General features: G+C 44.1%; 1 protein-coding gene across 2 annotated transcripts in view; it reads right to left on the reverse strand.

Moving 5' to 3' along the window:
• Nucleotides 1-16,672, reverse strand: part of NDRG1 (N-myc downstream regulated 1) — a 39,954-nt gene extending 23,282 nt beyond the window's left edge. For both annotated transcript variants that reach the window (XM_064706715.1, XM_064706713.1), the window contains exons 1-3: nucleotides 16,615-16,672; nucleotides 3,284-3,362; nucleotides 815-850 (exon numbers count right to left, since the gene is read on the reverse strand). In XM_064706715.1, coding sequence (XP_064562785.1) covers nucleotides 815-850; nucleotides 3,284-3,346 — 99 coding nt within the window. In that variant the 5' untranslated portion in view covers nucleotides 3,347-3,362; nucleotides 16,615-16,672. The remainder of the gene's footprint in view (nucleotides 1-814; nucleotides 851-3,283; nucleotides 3,363-16,614) is intronic.
• Between the last annotated feature and the right edge of the window lie 4,318 nt (nucleotides 16,673-20,990).

The following is a 20,990-nucleotide window of genomic DNA, read 5'->3' on the forward strand; positions in this document are numbered from 1 at the left end:
CAATCCTCATCCTCAGCAGTGGGAAAACAGCACTCACACCATTCATCAGGGCAGGTTCACCCTCCCTGATCTCCACCCCAGCTCATCCCAGCCTGGCTCCTGCAGCCATGCAATTCCTTGGTCTCAGCTAAGAATCAGCAAAGACAAACTTCTTAGTCAAAAGCCCAAATAGCAATAAAATAAGGGGAGGCAGGAGAGTGACCAAGTCATCTGCCAAAAGCGTGACACTCAGGGAAAGTGAAGGGCCTCCATGTGACCTAGTGCCACGCTATGAACCTGTATGCTCTGTCTCGAAATAAAAATATAGAAATATCATCACTCCTTTTACTGACAATACTGATTGTTCAGCACCTTCCACCACCCCACAGGCTTCAGGAATATTTTGGAAAATTTCAACAGCATAAGGGGATTCATCCAGATGAACATTTCCTCTGAGGAAATGCACGCTCACTGCTAATGAAAACAAATTAACTGGGGGAAGTGTGTGTCCATGTGGGAGGGGAACATATTGTTTTCACCACCACTGCTGAAGATTCTCAGTCTCCTAGCAAGAACAGAACTGCTTGCAAACCAGCCACCCCCTTTGACTGAAACGTTCTCAGCTCTAGCCTGAAAAGGCCCCCTGTGGTCCCCTTCACATGGCCACAGCACAGCCCCATTCAGAGCCCTCTCCCACAGTAACAGCATTCCTGGCAAGCAGGCAGGCCCTTCTGGTCACATCTTGCTGTTTTCTCAAATGTCAATTCAATCTCCCCTCATGCAAAAAGAAAAAGAAATGAAAAAAAAAAAAAAAAAGAAAAATAGTTTTACTTGCCTGAACATCGAAGTCTGGAAGGAGGCGAGTGATGGCCTGTGAAGAGATTTGAAAACATTAATGGAAGTAACTTGCAGCTATAGAAATCTATGCTTGGATATGTGTTCAAGCCCCCCAGTTCTGCAGCTGAGAGCACTCTCTGTCCATTCAATGAAAGCTCTTCTGACCAGCATCAAAATTCACTCAAGAGCTTTTAAAGCCACTAATCTTCATGGAGAAATGAAAGCAGTAAAATACTAGATTACAGACCAGCAAAATGAAGGCCAAAAGCTGCTGCATCCTCAGTTATTGTTAAATCTCTGAGCAATACATCCACAAGGAGCAGTAAAACTGAACTTTTCTGCATCACTTATTGTAGCCATGGGACAGCCAACAGCCTCAGTCCTGCCTGGGGTGGGAAGTCTCAGTTCAAGAATGCACTGAACACTTGGAACTCAGTTAAGCAGTCATTACTGGCACTTGGTTCTGTGATGTGGAAAGTGGGAAGGGTTTTATTCCAGCCAAAATCAATCATTGCAGTGTTTGGGAAGCAGGCTGGACACACAGAGGTCCATTCCACCCTGTCACCTGCCATAGCTGCCACTGACAATCTCCTGCACCTGTCAAGGGTCTCCACCAGGAAAGGAGTTAGGTGACAACGTCCCCACCTCCCCAAGGCTTATAGCTTCAAAGGAGGAAATGTCTTCTAGTTAGCTCCTTTTGTTAAGGGAGAAGAAAGGAGTCAAACTCTTATTTCCACTGGAGAAAGAAAATAGAGGGAAGAGCAGCCAAGCAAACACTTTATGCCGCAAAGTGCAAAAGGCCAAAGCCTGAAAAATAATATTGAGTTAAAAAGGAAAGCTTAGAATCTTGGCAAGGAGGTTACTCAGCCTCAGAAGCCCAGATAAAGTAAGGACAGATGTCAGAAGCACCACAGCTGCTTTCTTAGGGACCCTCAAACATTGCAGTACAAACTGTAATTCTCAGTTGTAACTTTTAGGCAAAGTCTTGGACATGTAAACAACTACCTAAGATCTAAGTGAGCTCAGGAACAAAGACTTGGTTGCAGCAGAAACCCAAGCACAGCAAGCCAGGACACAACTCCAGAGAGTCCCACCCAATAATCCACTAAAAACCAGAGCCCTTGTTCATCTCAATATGTGCTGAGCATCCTTCAGGGCAACATTTCCACTTCCTCAAATCACTTCAACATCCTTCATCTATGTTAAAATGGCCAAACAGGAAAACAAACTCTGTCCTGGTTTCCCCCATACAGACAAAATTTAAGGTAACATCATGAACAAAAGCATATAGGGCTCCTTGTTAAGATTGCAATTTTTGGCCTATGAGGTACCAAAACCCAGGAAGTTAATCAGTATTTTAAGATATTTCTGAACTTTGAAGCAAAGATATTCCAGTACCAACAGAACTTCTGCTTAGAATCTGCTTTGCTTTGGTAGTTCTGAACAATATGGGCATTAAAAAGGGGTTTTAGTTTCTGAAAAGTTTGAGCACTGCATTCAGTGGTGTCCAAACAAGCTCTGCTTTCATGCAATGTCCTTGGCAAAGAGCTGTGTTTAAAGTTTCTCTAGCCATTTCACTGCAGTCACAAGTGGGAATTATTTTCTGAAGTGTTTACATAAAAGAGGGAGGGAATAAAAAAGAAAGCAGTAGATAGAGCAATGAATTCTAGTGCATAAGACCAGAAAAAACCAGCACATTTATATACATGATTGTCAAGAAAAAAAAATCATTTGGAACAAGAGAAAATCTTAGTTTTGTTTCAACAAAACGTTGAGATGCTTCTTCACATATTACAGTGATTTTTTTGCCATGAACCTACCAAAGCACAGAATATGGATACCACTGAAGAGTTAGCCACTGAACCCAGATGTTGATAGTTTGGTTTTTTTTTTTAAAAAAAGTCCAATAAAGAGTGGAAAGTAGTACAACAAGGGTAAAGAAAACAAAAAGACTAGGATGATGTTTCTGTGCTGCAAATCCAGTGGCTGCAACAGTCTGTGGGTTGCACACACCCAGCTGGCTGCAACTCATGGCTCAGTGCACTCAGGACAAGAGGGGGCTCAGCTCTACCTCTGGACTCAGCTGTGCCCAAAGGAAATGAAAAGGCTCTCTCTGAGAGAGGCAGCTGACAGAGCAAAGTCTGTCTTTCCACTGAGAAATGTGTAGTTGTAGAGGTATGTACATGAGACTGCCCAATTGGCATCATTTGATACAGCTAAAAACATCCAGAGCTGTCATTATTAAAAATGTCACCATCATATTAAAAGAACAAAACCAAACAAAAACAAATAATTCAGGTCAGTTTTGCATTACTTAAAAAACAACCCAATGAACTATTCTTATTCCATCTCCAGTTTTTCTGTTCTTCCACACAATATGTTCAAAGCAATCTAAGAACACACATGCAGTTCCAAAAGCAGTCGTGACAGAAAACACAGAAGTTCTGAAAAGCTTTAGATTAATTACCTCCTCCTTCTCCACCAGAGGTTTCACCTCTGCAAGGTGAGCATCCTGGAACTCTGTTGACATGGTCAGTAGCTGATATCTGCAAAGAGGAAAAGAGATTTGTTCTCAGCTTGCATCAAAGATCAAGTACAGGAACAAGTAAAGATCCTGCTCCACCCAGCCCCCACAATGCCCCACTCTTTCAGGTTATACTTTAAAAGACCTCTGCTAGAAGATTATAAATCTCTTGCAAAATGCCTCCCTGGTTTATTTATATACACACTCCTGCACAATATGAGATTAAAGAAATACTAAGGCTGCAAGATCAAAAAGAAGTTTGGCAGCTTCAAAGCAGAGAATGCTGAAGAAAACAGGGTAGGGACAGCAGAGAACCATGGAAACTGTCATTGCACAAGTGGAAGAAGACATAGCCAAATCTGCATGACTGCCTGTTGAAATGTGCTTGAACAGTTTCTGAAAACCTTTTTGTTTTTTCCAGTGTATGAAAGGCTCCTTCACTATTCCCCAGATTTTTACAGTGAGAAAATCAAACTGGACACCCATTAGCATCTTTTTATTGTCAGACTGATGTGCTCCATTCTTCAGGACAGATAAAAATCAGAGACTCCTTTAAGTGGACAAGGTTCATGCAATAATGCTTTTTTCAAGACTGTCAAAGGAAGGGACAAGACTGCTGTGTCCTGCTCTTGGACAGGACTGGCATTGTGATGTGCAGCCCTCAGCTGCAGAAGCTTAACTGGGAACCCAGACACAGCAAAGCCCAGCAGAGGTGATGGCCAAGGCAAACAGAGTCACAGGTCATGCTCAGGTGCAGAGCACCTTCTGCATTTCCCAGACTGGGAGTCATCTTCTCATTCCTTTGGCAAAGATAAGGGAGCAGAGTCTCTTATCTTTGGAGAGAGAGGGCTGCTCCCTGTGAAGCTCCAAGGAATGACTAGGAGCAGTTCTCAAAAGAGATCCCAAAACTGCTGCAGCAGCAAACACGGAAGTCAAAGTCTATCTACTACATATCCTTTAGTCTGCTGGAGAAATACATATCATATGGGGTTTAGGCATCTTAAACAAGTTCCCAATTTTGTACATCTACACAACTGTAAAACAAATTAAATATTTACTTCCTAAGAAAATTTTAGAATGGTCTCAAGTAAAGCATATGAATAAGCGCACTCAAAGCAAGCCAAAAGCCTGAAACATATTTAGGAATTATTGATTAAGTGTAACTGGACACATTTTAATTATTTTCTGAAAACAAGCATAGATGTACAAAATGTAATTTACATCGATTCTTTAAAGCATGATTCCCCATCTCCTGACTTAAATCTGATTTAAGCCCATCATGTTGTCTACATAAATGACCTGATGGCTCAGGAAGGGCTGTGAAGCCTGCAGGAGCATCCAGGCAGTGGCAGCAGCATTATTTCTCACTCTGCCCCATGGGTTAACTCAATGCACTTGTCCCTGGGCAAAGATGCTCTGGTGGCACTTTGCAGGACAGCTGGATGCTGCAGAAAGCCATGAAGGGACACACTCAGACAGAGTTAATGCTGGAAAAACATGGGTGTCCATTCACATTCAAATTTCTTTGGACTTTAGGAACTCTTCTTGCTAGCTAAGCAGTTTGGGAGATTTTAGGTAAAAATTAGACTGTGGATTTTAAGCTTAGAGAAATTTTTCAATTATTTGTTACACCACCAGTTGAGGCATGAAGACAGAACCTAAACTAACCCCACTGCCAGTGCTTTGTACTTCAGATTTACAAGATGACATCAGAGGTACTTTAACAATCAGGAGACTGAAGTGACTCTGATTCACCCTTTTCTCCAGGTTTTCCATTGTGTTTTGTCCATTACCAATTTTAATCATAAAGAATAAGCAGGAAAAAGAAAGGCAAAATTCTGAAAAAAAGCAAGTGATATTTTAGCAAACATTACATGTTTTTGTGATTACAGCTTTCTGTGTAGTCTGCCATTCTACATGGTGGGCCATGGGAGACAGCAGAGAGGAAAAATAAATGCTGTTGCAATATTTGGAGACTGAAATAGTCATATGCAATTGCACCCAAGAGCTTTTTTTTTTTTCTTAATTCAGCAAGTTCTGTTAAGACAATTACCTTAATATTGCACCTAATTCTGCAATAGGGATTAGAAGTGCAAGAGATTTTTCTATTGTTTGCCCAAAGGTGAGGAGAGTAAGAAGGCAGGTCCCTTTAGTTTTCCAGTAAGAAGTTGCTCAGGGAACAAAGCCACGGCCACTGTATGTGGAATAGAGCTATTTACATGGGGTAGTTTTGGATTTTCAGGGACTCAGAGCATTGAATACAAATGAGCAAAAAAACTGTGCCAAAAAAGAACAAGATGGATGCTTTTTATAGCCTTAAAAACAATCCTGTTTTCACAATAGTTCAAAGTTGTTGCTCTGTGTTTCCGAAAGCGCCGGCATTAGGAAGTGCTGACCAGCAGATTGCACGACTGCCACCAAGCTTGCTGAACACAAGCCCTACCTTCACCAAGCTCTCACTTTTGGAAAGACACCATATCTTGGAGCCCCAATGTTTTCAGATCAGGCATTTCCAAGCTCTGGGTTTTCCGTCTGTGCATCAGGAACACCTGAAACACTCCTAGCGAGCGGCAACCTTGCATCAAGGCGGGATAACAACGCGCTGTTTGTTCACAAGAGCTGCCAAACAAAGCCCTGCTATCTGACAGCACTGTAAAAAACATCTTCTTTTCTAGGGAGAAAGATGGGGATGTGGCTTTGTACCACCCTTGTTCAGCACAAATTTTATACTTTCTAAATAGGTGCTTTGTGCTGCCCTCTGTTATGTGACAGGGCAGCTCAAAGCTAATGTAGCTGCATAACTCTCCTAAATAGATAACCATACAAGCATCCCTTTATGCACATTTCAAAGCACTTCCCTCACAGATGCCTTCCAAAGACAAAGTTCATTTATATCTGGAAGCAATAGTGTAAAGTTGCCAACTTGGAGAAAAACAACTTTTTTTCACTCTGCTTGGCCAATTCAGCCTGTGGAGAGGTCCCAAGTTCTCCTCTCCAGGACAAACCACTACCACCAACCTGTACCCAGGTACCGGTCTTAAAATAATTATACTTTAAGAGAAAACTAAATGTTTAAACTATTTGAGATGGCAAAATGCTTTAAAAGTGATGGCATATCTATCTTTGCCAAGTAGTAGGAAAGGCATCAGACTCTAGGAAGCAAGGAAGATGTGGGGTAGGGTGAAGTCATCTGTGTTGGCTAATTTCATTCTATATCCCTTCCAGCCCAATCCCACTACTCCAAAACCAGCAGCTAGCTCAGGAATTTCTATCAGGGGCCTGAAGATTTTGATATTAAAAGTTCAGAATACATGCGTCACTGCTAGAGGGACAATCACTGCTGCAGCCTTGTTTTGGTAGCAGAAGGTACAGGATAAATGTGCAGCCTGGCTTTGTATAACAGAGATCCCAGCAAAGAGGCCAAGAGGGCACCCATCAGGCCATCCTCAGACCCCAGCAATGACAAATACCAAACATCAGGTAATATGCATGTGTGTGACCAAAGTCCTTTCAAGCACAGAAGCAAAACAAGTTCCAAGATCTCCCATTTCAAACCTCCTGCTTCTGAAGGTACGTGCAGGGCCGTCCAAGCTTGTGCCATGGGGTACATAATCAAACACAATGGCCTCACATCCATGAAGGGCCTGGGGACACTGCTACTGGCTCTACAGCATTTGTCTGCCCTCACACCCAACCATTTTTTATTAATATGCTGTCATAGAAAACAAAGAGCAACAAAAAGCTCCTGCCTGAGTTTCATAAGGAAGGCAATTTCCTCAAAACTGCTTGTTTAAACACTGGCAGCAGAGATTATTCTCCCTTTTAGTACTGGTGTGTAGAAGGGTAACCAGAGAATCTTGATGGCATTTTTATCTCTGCAGGCTGAGCAAGCAGGAGGGACAGCAATCACTTTTCATGGGGGATTAAATTCTCATGAGCATCAAATGGCAAAGAGGGAAACAGCTGTGGGCACTGAGGGTCCCAGATCCCAAGAACTGGTGTTGTTCTCTTTGGAGAGAGAGGGACCATATGAAACTTGTGCTGCAGAACCACAGGTGAAAGGTGCTTCCAAGGCTGTCACATCACTCTGCACTTTATCCCTTGAAAACTATGGGTGTCTTCTGCACTGTCACCAAAGAAGGTAGAAGGACAGGGGTGGCAGAGGTTTTGTGCACCTGTAGCAGCTCCCAGAACAATTATGTAAGAATGAGACAAGAAGGGAGAGAGCTGAAATGCCTCCAAAGCTCTGAAAAAGTTGATTGGCAAATATCCACATCAAAAAACAAACCCAATCTCAGGCATCTGACAATGAGGGAAAGTTACTGTGATGTTCAAACAGCCTTTGAGCCTTCCACAGTCAATTAGACCTCTTCCAGTCATTAACAGTAAATGATGCAAACTGGCCTAACATAAACATGGTTACTGCAAACTGGAGGCAATCTTGGAAAAGAAAAAAACAAACCTAGTCTCCACTAAGCAGAGACTAAACAGAGATAAGTGCACAGCAAGACAAGACAGCTCACAGCCCCCATGTGTGGGTTTGGGCCATCATGCAACTCTAAGCGCAGTTTACATCTCAGGTATTTTATATCAAAGTTGACAAATTTAATCTTCCTGTTTGTGAACCAAATGATCCATCTGCAAGCATCCAAAGAGTTCATGCATGAGCATCTGCCCCCACTGTGCCCTGTTTAAACTCCTCTTTGTTACAGGCCTTGCATCACGAGGTCCTTTGTGCTCAGTTACTGCTTTTCTCTGCCATCGTTCCACACAATAAATTATGAAAGAGGTTTTACAGCAGTTCCACCCCTTTAAAAAAGGCAAATTACTTTTGACATTTAAGTTGGATCAGAACAAACATTTTGAGCCGGAAGTGCCAAAAGTTGAAGACGCTCAACTACCAGGGACTCTCCAGGCTTTCTTAGCCTCCGGTTACACATTATCTCCATTTGCAACTACAAGTTAATAACCTGAGACAAAGTTTCAAAGCAGAGCCCTTAAATAGCCTGAATTTTCAAATGAGAAAAGGTCAGGAATCAAAACATTAAACCAAATATTACCAAATTTTATCAGAGAACTGAAACAGTTGTGCTGCCTGGTGGTCTCCAGGTCACAGGTGTGATAGGTGTTCATAGGTGATGGCAGTCCTGGGAGCTCTATCACCTTGCTCTCTTCAAGCACAGGACACTGCTGATACTCAATGTCATTCCTTTTTTCCAACTGTTTTACTTTTATTTTCTTTCAACCCTGTTTGCGAGTTACTCCACCAGCAAGTTTTCATGAAGGCTCTAGTTGAAAATGAGAGCTGGCATCCAAGGGAAAAAAACCCCAAATGTGGGTTTTTAGGAGGATAATGTAGTATAACAGTGATTCTTTTCAAGCAAAAAAAAACCAAGAAGAGCCTTAAGTTTTAACCATTTTTAACTTTACCCTTATGCTATGTGCTAACCAATCTGATTAGGAAATCAAAGCCTTTCAGCCAAGAACTCGAGCCCTGTGCCAGGGAACAGCTGGGTGAAGCTGCAGGGACAGAGCCAGCTGCTCTCCCAGCACAAAGGCACAGCTGGGGGCCACAGCATCCCCCAGCCCCACCTGCCAGCAGCTGGGACACCGTCCTGCAGTGAGGGAAGAGATCCCCAGGCTCAGCTCCAGCACACCTCCCCTGGCTCATCTCCTCTCCTGCCACTGTCCCCAGTGCCCGAGGGACAGAGCTCAGCTGAGGCCACTCTGGGATCAGACACAGCCCTGAAACTGCCTGTCCCTCACACCAGGGGCTGGTCACCACCCATGAACCCGGCTGGCAGCTGCACATGGAGAGCAGCACCAAAACACAGGAGCTGGAACAGCCCTTCTGCCTACCCCACAGATGTTGAGCAAGAAGATATTGCAATACAGATTGCACAACCCTCTCTGTGGGATGAGATGAAGAATGTTCCTTAGAAAGCTTGAGGTCCTTCTGTGTTCCACAGGAGCAGAAGTTGGCTGTGAGAAGGGTTGGTGAGCTGGCCAAAGGACACCCCTGCTGTTCCCATGACCACTTTGTACCCCCACGGAACCCATCACCACTTGGTACCCCTGCTGTCCCCATCACCACTTGGTACCCCTGCTGTGTACCCCCTCTCAATATAATGAGCAACTCTCTCTTCCTAGCTGGCAGGGAAATGGAAAGATTTCAATGCTTTAGAGCTTTTTCCTATTGTAGCAATCCCTAATGTTACCTACACTATAACATCACAGCTCCATGAGGGACAGATTACAAACCCTAATAGAGTTCTCAAAAATTCAGGTTTACCTGAAACTGCCTCGGGTCACAGCTCTGTGACAAGTGCTTCTGTCTGATAATGCAGGGTAAGTTCAAGGCCAGGCTGGATGGGGCTTGGAGCAACCTGGCCTAGTGGAAGAAAGGTTGGAAGCAGATCTTTAAAAAAGACAGATCTGCCCATTCTCACTGGTGCCAGTGTTGTGCTTTGGCTTTAAAGGGCTCCAGGCCATGGGTGGCAGCACTGGAGGGCGTGAAGGATGAACAGCAATCTGCTGCTTTCCCAGGCTTTGTTTCCTCACACCCACCCTGCCAGCCAACCTGTCCCTTCCACTGCCCCAGCACCCTTCTCTGCATCCATCCCACTGCTCCTTCCACTGACCCGCACCAGGGTCTGAAACAAAGATTGAAGGTGATGCACTGACATAGGACCTGGCACCTGCTCTGCCCTGGGGTGTTGGGCTCTGGGGGCAGAGGAAATAACAGAGATGTTATGGGGGGGCAGAGATGGATTAGGTATTTCATAACATGGAAGACACAGCTCCTGCCACAAAGATTACAGTCTAAACAGACAAGAAAAAAGCCATTGTTCCTGCAGCTCACAGTGTCAGGACATGCTCCCTGCCCCCTCTGTTTCAATCTGCCATGCTCTAACAGCCCAGAGCTGCTGCCCAGCTGCAGCCGCTTCTGCAAGTGGGTGGTGCTGTCAAAGTTAGAGGCAGAAACACACTGAGATTATTCCAGAAGGGAGAGGCTCACAGTATACTCAGAAATGAGGAATGCTGTCTGGCTCTCTAGGCTGCACCCTCACAAGATTATAGTGGAGTATTTTTATATATTTTGCATTGTCATATTGATGTTGCAATGACGAGGACTTAGGTTACAAAGCATCACAGCTAAGGTTGATGAAATTTCTTAATTTACATTTATTCATGAGGTTGTACTATACAGGTTGCAGCTTCAGAGTGCATAGGCGACTTGTTCTACCACCTATTCAAATTGCTTGGTCATTGCTATTACAAGTTCTTTCTAACCCCTGCCAAAATGTCTGGGCTGAAGTTTTCCATGATGAGTGCATGAGGATTTTTGCTTGTTTGTTGAGCAGAAAAGTATAATTTATGGATATTATTCTGTTCCCATGCATAGCCAGTTCCCTTTTCTAGGATGAACTTTAGCCTTCTAGAGCTTAATGTGAACTCAAACTTTGCACAAATGGCCATTGTGTTAAGACATATCTTTCATTCTTCCCAAGCAAGTCCCTTTATAAAATTACCCAAATGTAAGCATTTTCACATGCTGAATTATGTGGGACTACATCTGGGCAAAAGTCTTTCACTGCCTGCAAGCATCAGCACCCAAATATATAATATGATCTTCCCAAGGGCTGAGGACACAGCCTGTACCACAACAGGTGGCACTGGTGAGGAAGGGTCTAAATCAGCACCATCCAGCACCAGAATATTCCTTGCTTCTCAAAATAAGCCTGTTCAAAACCCTTCAAAGTGGGCAAAAGACAATTCACCATCCTCTGCTGACTTATTTCAAAGCCTTACCTATCTACACTCCAGGTTAGTGCCCATCACAGGCAGAGAACTTTCTTATCACTTTCCAGGCTGTGTTTACAAGAAGGGTTGGAGTTATACATGTCCAAGCTTTTATATAGCATTGGGATTTTACATAAAACTTCATAAAATCCATAGTGTTTCAGATGGGAAAAAACGTGATGCTCTTAAACTGAATCATCTAGGAAAGAAAATATAAAAGGTCATCATAAAATTCTGCAGTGCTTCTACTGCATTATTAGTCCCACAGCCCAAAACGCCTCGCCTTTTCAAAGGATAAAAATACATCTTAAAATTTAGCAGGGATATGTTACAGCACATGCAAAGCATGTTTAGAGCACTCCAGAACTATGGCAGTAGGAAAATTACATCATTTGACAAGGTGCACACGATCTTCCTGAAGGAAGCAACACAAAAACCCACAGCAAGAGCAATCCTTCCTTCCTTAACAGTGCATTTGCCATCTGGATGTCTGCTTACTGTGTTCACAAATAAAAGTTCCTTTGAAAGTTGCATCCTACTTTGCTGATTACTCTTCCATTACAGATTATGCCCACTAGTAAACACACTAGCAGATTTTTTGTCATATTGCCTCCACCTGCAGAGTCTTCACGAGGGCATTAGAGTTGAAAATCCTTATTAATTAGTTTGTGCTTCCTAAAATTCAGAATTTCTGTAAGAAAAGTCATGCTGTAAACATGGTGAAATGGCAAGGACAGAAAAACCACACACATACACAAAACAGCCAAGGAATGGTTGAAAGCAAATGGAACGATTTGTTTTGCAGTGAGTTGGGTTTTCATGCTGCACTAAGTCCTAATGTTTGGTGCTTCCAAACATTTCTGCATCATCTGTACAGGTCTAGCAGACTGGCCCTACATATCCATGGTAGAAAATAAGCTGAAAAAGCTACACTTTCAAAGCTATACTTAGGTCAGGCAGGAAGCAGCCAGTTGATGGCTTTGAAAAGTGGTGAAAAACCAGTTCTAAAAACAGGTCTTGAAAAGGAAGATCCATATTGACTAACTTCCAGCTACCATGAGAAAAACCTTGACAGATGAAAAAGATATATTAAAATTGACAACTAACTGAAAGGAAGCAGCCCCAAACCCAGAAGAAACATAGGAAACGTGATCAGCCACACAAAATAAGAGCAGCAAAACTGACACACATCCTGCTTAGTACAAAGAGATACAGCTGTGGAAAATTTCCTCAGCACAGGCAGTCCAGCTGTGCATCAGCAAGCACACCATGGAACACCTCTGCATAGAGAACACCTCCTCTGACAACAAATCCAAAGGCAACACTCTCTTTCCAGCTGGGAAACAAAATAGGCCTGAACCTGCAGCAGCCCTGAGACAAAACTAAACTCATCTCCCTCATCATCTAACATAGGAGTTTGCACGTTCAAGTCTGACACTTGGACAATTTCAGGCTTTCCTTTTTTCTGTACTCCACAGTTGCTGTTCCGGATTAAATGCCAGATAATGGTACTGATTCCCATGGGCTGTCAGTACTGGGATTAATTATGTCATAGTAACACTTCAATGATACATGAACACATTCAGGAAAAGCTCTAAATGGCTCCTTACTGCTGCTTAAAAACCACAGCTAGAGGAAATTACTGGTAGGGATTACCTCACACTAGCTGTCCCTCACCGAAGTCACCCAGGGCTCTGGAAGTGACACAGATGAGGAAAAAAGCTGCCCCCATTTGATAGAAATACCAAGTTCAATAGCCATTATATCCACAGCCATTGATTTCCAGGATGTCTAACCCAGATTTTAGTCATCCACAGGAACACACACCACTGAACCTGAAAATGGGTTTGCTTTACTCTTAGTCTTTGAAACAGTTGCAGAACGTTTCCCCTAACTTTCCAGTAGTAGCAAGTAATTTACTGGGAACTTTTGGGACAAAGCTTTTGACAGGAGGCAGAGGGGTGACTGCTGCTCCTGGACCTGAGCAAGCTGATCTAGTGGCAGAGGGGGTGGAACCAGAGGGTTTTTAAGGTCCCTTCCAATCCAAGCCCTTTATGATTTTATGATGAGCTACTGAAACTGGAGATCAGCCCCCACCTAACTGTCTGTCCAGGGAAATTCTCCAGAGACAGCTCCAGGGACAGCACCATCCTGCTTTAGGCAAACATTGAAATTCACACCTAGAGCTGAAGCCAAGTGCAGTCTGTAACTGCAGTGCCATCTTTTTAGCAACACAATGACAGGAAAAATTGGGATATTCTGTACTTCTGTATTTCTAAGTGCTGTGACTGAACTTGAAAGTTAGTTCTAAAAAGTCATCTGGAGGTCTTACTTCATCTCCAGAACCAGTATTTCATCCTTGTTAATGCTAAGCAGTTGCATTTCCTGTATATGGGAAGGTTTTCCTGACCAAACCATGGCACTTAGAGAAAGTCACTCGTGTTGTCATCGCTGTGACTGAGCTGCTCCAGGCCATTGCTTGCCCAGGCTCTGCTCTCCCTGACAGCAAACAGGCTTTGCTGCCTTAAGCTTCCAGCTGTGCACATGATGTAAACATTGCTGATCCACCACAATCAGAATTTGTATCATTTTTGAGAGTCTCGCAGTTCCTGCTCATGTTCTGAAGAGCTTCAAGGCAACTTCACCCCTTCTGTATCTTTTCTTTTACTCTGTCTATTTTGAGACAATAAAAGCAGGAAATGTCTCATTATATATATGCTCTGTGTTTTGTGCTCTAATGAGGTAAGTGAAAAACCAGTATTTTCTGTGGGAAGCTGGAAGTTTGTCAAAATCTCTTAAGCTGCTCATGAGAAGTTTTATGTCGCACTTCAGTCAAAGAAATTAATCACTTAGGCTTAAAAATCTGAATTAAAGAATTTTCTCCCAACACTTCACTGCTAATCTCACCTGAACTACAAGAGCAAATTACTTAATTGCCTTATAACTACCTCTAAGGATCAGGTTCCCTTGCCAAAGTGTTCCAAAAGGTGCCCTGTAATCTCCCCACATAATTGTCATAGTCCAAAAAGGAATATCCAAAGAGCAGAGTACCTCCCACTAGAGGAAAGACAATAGGGGACTCCTGCTGGTTTTACTGAGCATTCATACAATCTACCCAGATGGTCTGCCACAGTTTTAGTTTAGTATAAAAAAAGCCATTGTGGAAGGCACAAAGTGAAAACCTTAAGAGTTTGTTTTCTGGTAGCCCAGGTGCTGGTTCCCAAACACAGGCAGTGCCTGTGGCAGCTCCCTCAGCACAGGGTGACACTTCTTTGGCTTTGCTTAATTCTCTGGACACCTGACACTTTGACATCTCTATCCTGCTGTCATCTGGGTAAAGAGGCCAATGAATGCAGGAAATAATCACACAAACCCTTCTTTCTATGGGAAACAAATGCAAACCCGAGCTTGTCTAGACCCTTCTTGCCCAGTCTGGTTCAAGGTCAGTCACCTTGCAGTGCCCGTTCTCAGGGGAAGAGCTCATCTCCTTACAAGAGTATGTAATGACAGGACAAGGGGGAATGGCTTTACGCTGAAAAAAGGTCAATTTTAGCTGGATATTGGGAAGAAATTCTTCACTGTGAGGGTGCTGAGGCATTGCCCAGGAAAGCTGTGGATGCTCCATCCCTGAAAGTGTTCAAGGCCAGGCTGGATGGGGCTTTGAGCAGCCTGGTCTAGTTGAAGGTGTTCTTATCCATGGTAAGGGAATTGTAATAGATATTCTTTGAACAAAAACCATTTTGTGATTTCACAGTTCAGTACTTGTAGAAATGTTTAAAGTTTTTAAAGTTGAAATCAAACCCATTCAGTTTTCTGCTGCACGAGGAACTCAGACTCAGAAGCTGAGGCCTTCCAGGCCCCCTAACCATTATGCTGTGGCATCTGTTCAGTTTTTACTGAAAAATATTAGGTGTAAAAGCCAAATCCCAAGGAGTCCATCATTACTACATTAAAACCTGCTTTCACTGCATCTGTGTTTTCCATATCAAAACACACCAGGTCCTCCTGAACACGTTCATGAGTTACTCTTCTTTGAGGGCCTGGGACTCATTAGTACTCTGGGAACTGTACAGGCCCTTAAGAATCACAATTTGTGCTGCATCTACTCTGAGCTGTAGCATTTCATCTAAAGTCATTAAATTCTTGCTGCGCACAGAACATCATACAGCATTAGCTGCCTGCTGTTTACTCAAGTACCTGTGATAAAAACACAGTCATTCCATGCCAAACTACATTAGACTGGTTAAAAGACCACAAAATTAAAATAAAAAACAGGAAAGAAATATCCACACACACAAAAAAAACCACTAACGAAAATACCAAAACCAAACCAAAACAGAAAAAGCCCCCTCCCCCCGCCAAAAAAACTCCAAAACACAAAAATCAACCACCAAATATGTTCCCAGAGCCAAGTTCAAAGTGCACTGATTAATGCCAGTGGCTGAAGTTTTGATGTAAATTACACCTGTAACAGCAAGGCAGGCTCCTCAGATGTTTGCCTGAAGCACTTGATAGCTCCTCTTTACACTCATTTCCATTGCTTGCCCTCAACAGTGAGTTTTACAGCAGTTGTGTATCTTTGACACACTTCGATACACACCAAAAAAAGTTGACAAAAAGCCAGAAGAAAGCAAAACAATCAAAACACCATGCAGAGAACCTGGACAGAAAGCTTCAGGTTGTCTTTGACCTCTTCTACGTCATTACAAGCATATTTTCTAGGTTCAAAATACAGTTCCTATTTAAACCAGAGAAAGAAAATCATCAAAATAACATAGGTGAGAAATATTTCTATCTGAAGTCCTGTTTGGGGATGGGGTGCTAAGCAGGGCACTGTGATCTTTGTGAAACAGCGGGTTATGCAGTGAGCAGTGCCAACTTGCAAGTGTTTCATAGGAAAACTTAACCATGATGAAAAGCATCAACCAAAACCTCCTCCTTAGCAGAAGTGCAATCCCTCCTTTCCCCAAGCCCAGTGCACACAGTCCCACTCCCTTCAGGGGCTCTGAGCCCGGCAGCGCCCGGGGAACGGATGGCGAATTGTGCCTGTCACCACACGCGGTGATAAGAGCCCCGCTGAGACACAGAGCGGACGCCGAGTGCTGTCCGGGGCTCCAAACCCAGCACAGAGCTGCGAGAGCAGAGAAACGCGAGCAATCACCAGTGGTCAACTTCCTCAGAGAAAGTACGTGCCTTGGCTCCACAGCTGTTTTCCAGCCCATCCCATCCCACCCTGCTGCTCCCTGCCCGGGAGCCCGGAGCTCGGCAGCAGCATCCCGGGACGGGCCGAGGTCCGGCTGGGGGGATCGAGCCGCCGAGAGCCACCGCTGCCCCGGCACAGCCCTGCCCGGAGCCACGGGGAGAGGGGCTCCGTTCGAAGGGAAAGCGGGAGGCTGATGCAAAGATGCGAGCTCGAGGGGCTGCGAGGGCGGGTGAACGGAGGGGTGGAAAGACGAACGGGGCTCCCTTACCTGCCGCTGTCCGTGCGCCGCCGCCGCCGCCGCTGCCGCCCCGCGCTCCGGTGGCCGCCCGCGGCCCGGGCTGCATTTATAGCCCCTGCCCCGCCCGCCGGGCGGTGCCGCCGCCACCGCCACCGGCTCCGCCCGCCCCGCTCGTCCCGCCGGCCGCGGCGGCCGCTGTGCCCCCGTGCCCGGCCCGATGGGGAGCTCGGGTATCGGCAGGGAGCCCCGGTGTCGGCGGGCAGCCCCGGTGTCGGCGGGCAGCCCCGGTATCGGCGGGCAGCCCCGACACCCACCGCAATCCCGGCCGCCCCTCCCTGGCCCCGGCGGAGTGGGCTCAGCGCTGACATCGCGCTCCCGGCGGGCTGGAGAGCCCCGTCCCGCTTTCCCCGTTAGCCGGGGCTTCCAGCAGTTCGGCCAGGAGAAGGGAATGTGTGCAAGGGCTTGCCCAAGGACCCAGCTGGCGCCTTGGGACAGGCTGAGCTGAGAGAGGCGACAGCGGTGACCTGGCACAGGTGGTCTCGGTCCCAACTCCTACTACTTCTATGTGATATAAAGTCTATTTACCAGAGTTGCAAAATCTTATAGTCACACATTAAAATGATCACTAGGAAGGAACTGCAATTGCAGGGGGGAAAAATGCCTTTGCACATTTCTGGTGAGGTTCAGAGGGTGCAGCCGGTGCTGCAAGTGCTGAGTGAGTTTCCCAGTGAACAGCCCTTTGGCAAGAAGTGCAGCTAATCGTTTATTCCAAAAAAGAGGCCCTGGCCTGCTGAGCAAAGAGTATCTCTGTACACACAGTTCTGTGTGCAGCCATCCGCCGAGAGGCGGGTTAAACTGTCACGGCCTCAGCTGCTTTTTCTGACTTTGCTGTAAAACACTCTTCCCCCAAGTGTGTGATTTCACTTAACAAACTTCACTTTTATGGCATGTTACTGTGACCCAAACACATGAAATCCACAGCATGTTGTCATTGCCCCTTATGAGATGGCCTGAAGAGGAAATCAGAAAATCCTCAAACTCTGAAACTCTGTTAAACTCTCAGCCTCTGTTTTCTCAGTTATATAATAAGGTTATTAACTTGAGTCTACAAAAGCTTGCTTCTATTTAAATGCTTCTCTCCTCCTAAGTCAGCTTCTGCACCTGAGTCAGAAACTGCTGCCTTTGGAAGTGGAATCCTGGAAGTCTTGTTCCTTTTTCACCACAAAATTATGGGAGATCATGTTGTGAAGCTCTAATTGAAGTATTACCAAGTGTAGAATAAAGGGAATGTTTTGCTTTCTTCCCTCTGATTAATTAATGTCTGCAAGGATGAAAAGTATTTCTGAACAATGCATGAGAGCATTTGTCATCCTAAGACAGCACTGTTCTCTATGTGCTTTCCTTGGTTTTTTCAATGACAAAAGGCCTAATCTTTTTCATAATTGTTTTAAACTGTGATGCCAGGAAACCAATGAAACCATCACAAATAATTTCATTTGCAACTGAGCCTATTTTGAAGTCATATGTTCAAAATTACGTCATCAGCTCGCTGGCATGCTGTGTTTGTTATGGAAGCTCTGTCTAGCTCAGTGTACCCAAGTCATGGAACAACTGCAAATGCTAGAATGAGAACATGGGCTTGACTAACTTTCCAATGGAATAATCCTTCCTTCATCTGATCATGAAACAATATCCTCACTCAAAAACATTCAGTTCTTCAGAAAACAGATCTGGGGCAGTGTCTGAATTGTATGATTTGGCCCATCCTCAAGCAGTTTTAGAGTGTGCTGTGCTTGGCTGCTTTTTGGGGAAGGGGCTGAAAGCTTCAGAGATTCAGATAAAATGAGCTATTCTCTGCTCACCAGATGCAGAGTTTTGCAGTTAAAAACAAGTGCTGAGTCTGGAATGGACTGGAAAACTGAAATGAAGCACTTTGGCCTTGCAGTTTATTTAGATCACATGCAGTGTTGGACTTTCAAAAATGTTGAAGGCAGGCATGTAGAAATCCCAAGGAGTAGTTGCTTGGAAAGCCTGGTAATCTGTGCATCCAAACAGAGCCTTCAGTAGTTCATGCACTCCTCCCAGCTATTTTGCTAGTTGTGGCTGAGGATGACCTGATTTATAGTCACTTCTGAGAGACTGGTGGATTGCGAAAGAAAATGAAGTAATTCTAAAAATCCAAGTTAGGAAGTATTTTACTGTGTAAAGATGTAATTGATAAAGCTTGCACTCAGAAATCCAAATTGTGACCTGTGCCAGAAAGGAGCACAGCTGAAAGCTGAGGGAACATCACTCCTCTCTGCTTGAAAAAGTCTGCGCAGAAGACAGGTTGGAAAAACGGGAATTTCCAGGCTTAATTTGCCAGTGTCACTGCTGACAGTGCAACAACTCAGCCTCAGTGAGTTTTCAGGCTATGCTGGGCTGCAGAACTGCTCTCACTGCATTCCCACAGCAGCTGTATGGTTCCTGCAGCAGCAGCTGTACGTGTACAGACGTGTGTACTTCAGGAACCACCAGGCTGGGGAGACAATACAAGCTGCCACCCATGTGAGCCCTCTGAAATCCTAATGGGTATTTCTGTTGTAAATATTATTTCACTTAATAAACCAGCTCTGTGCAGCTGGCAGGCACTTGTCCTTTTCAGAAGAGCATCTCTGGAGGGGTGGCTGCCCTGACACAGATCTCCATTCCCATGCCAGCAAACAAGCTGTGCAAATGAACCTGTGTCACAGACATCTTTTGTGGAAAATCCTTTCCTTAGGATTTTTTCTTCCTGAGTAGCTGAGAGGCCTCAGGAATAAAATGTAAACAATGGTTATCTGCTGCTGTGGAATGCAACAGGTGCATCTGTGATTGGCCCATGTTGGATGTTTGTAATTAATGGCCAATCACAGCCCAGCTGGCTTGGACAGAGCCGAGCCACAAACCTTTGTTATCATTCTTTCCTATTCTATTCTTAGCTAGCCTTCTGATGAAATCCTTTCTTCTATTCTTTTAGTATAGTTTTAATGTAATATATATCATAAAATAATAAATCAGACCTTCTGAAACATGGAGTCAGATCCTCATCTCTTCTCTCATCCAAAACCCCCTGTGAACACCGTCACAAACCTGAAACCTCTTCTGTGCTGCTGGTGCTTTCACTTGAGATCACAGCATAGGTTTTCAAGTTATTTAAGAGTAAAGTAAACAAGTCCTTGGTTTACTGTTTTGTTTTATTTTATTTTACTAAAATGTGTTGCTGTAGGTATCCACACAACCAAAGAATGAAAGGCCATAATTCCATGCTAGTGCAAGACTAATCACGTATACTGAGCAGAAACCTGCCTATGTGCTCCAGTATCTGGCAGTAACAATATTTCAGCATTTAAATAGCACTTTAAAGCCATTAACTAATCAATGCTAACAAGGCTCCAGGGAAAAGAGTATGGTGCAAATGAAGAACCACCAGAGTAGGGACCTGATCCAAAGTCCACCAAAGGGTGTCAATTCCATCAATTTTGATGCTATGGAAACAGGTGTTAATTATGAGATTATTCATCTTTCCCTTGACATTATACTTCTTGCCATGCCAACATTAATCCAGGAAATTTCAGTGGTTGTGCTGCAGCAGCAAAGAAGGAAAAAAGAGTTAAATAAAGTTGGAGTACAGTGTTATATTTTGCAAAAGATATTATGCATTTGTTTAGAAAGATCTCTGAACACTGTTTACATTTAAGCAGTGGTAATATTATTAGTCACTGCAAAAGAAACTGGGTGTTCCCTTGTTCTCGCTAACAATACAGGAGGGATAATTTTGGATTAAGCTACATGTTTTATGAAAAATATACTTGATGTTTGCTGGTTCATGTTAAAAGAATTCCCTGTGTGACCCATCAAATATCACACCCTGTCCACTGGGAATTTAATTCTACTATAGTCTTTTGTTGTTGTCTTTGGATCCCTGGATGATGCTGACATGTAGCCATTCAGATCATTTGTCCTTCCAAAAATTATTCAATGCAGCTTTGAACCAAGGGCATTGACCTCAATTAAAAATGTAAATAAATAACACCACAGACTGAAGATTCACATGCCTTTGTCAGAGATTTGCCTGGTATTATTCATATCCCCACTTAAGTACTTATTTCCAGTTTGGAAACTTCTTTTGGCAGGTTTAGCTGCTTCAGCAAAAGCATAGAAGGGGGGTGAGTCATTATTTGGTCTTGCATTAGGAACTTCCTGCCATTTGCAAAGGAAGTGGATTTTTAAAAAAATATTTGAAAATATTGTGTTTTTCTGTAAAGAATGGAGGGGCTGGGGGGTTGATCTGTTTTGCTTTGAACAGGTTTGTGCCTTTAGGAGGTTTTGGTGGAGCGTTTTACCATGGAAGCATTTCTGTAGGAAGCTCTGTTGCTGCTGTGGAA

The sequence above is a fragment of the Zonotrichia leucophrys genome, chromosome 2 (genome assembly GCF_028769735.1).
Source record: "Zonotrichia leucophrys gambelii isolate GWCS_2022_RI chromosome 2, RI_Zleu_2.0, whole genome shotgun sequence".
NCBI classification, from domain to species: domain Eukaryota; kingdom Metazoa; phylum Chordata; class Aves; order Passeriformes; family Passerellidae; genus Zonotrichia; species Zonotrichia leucophrys.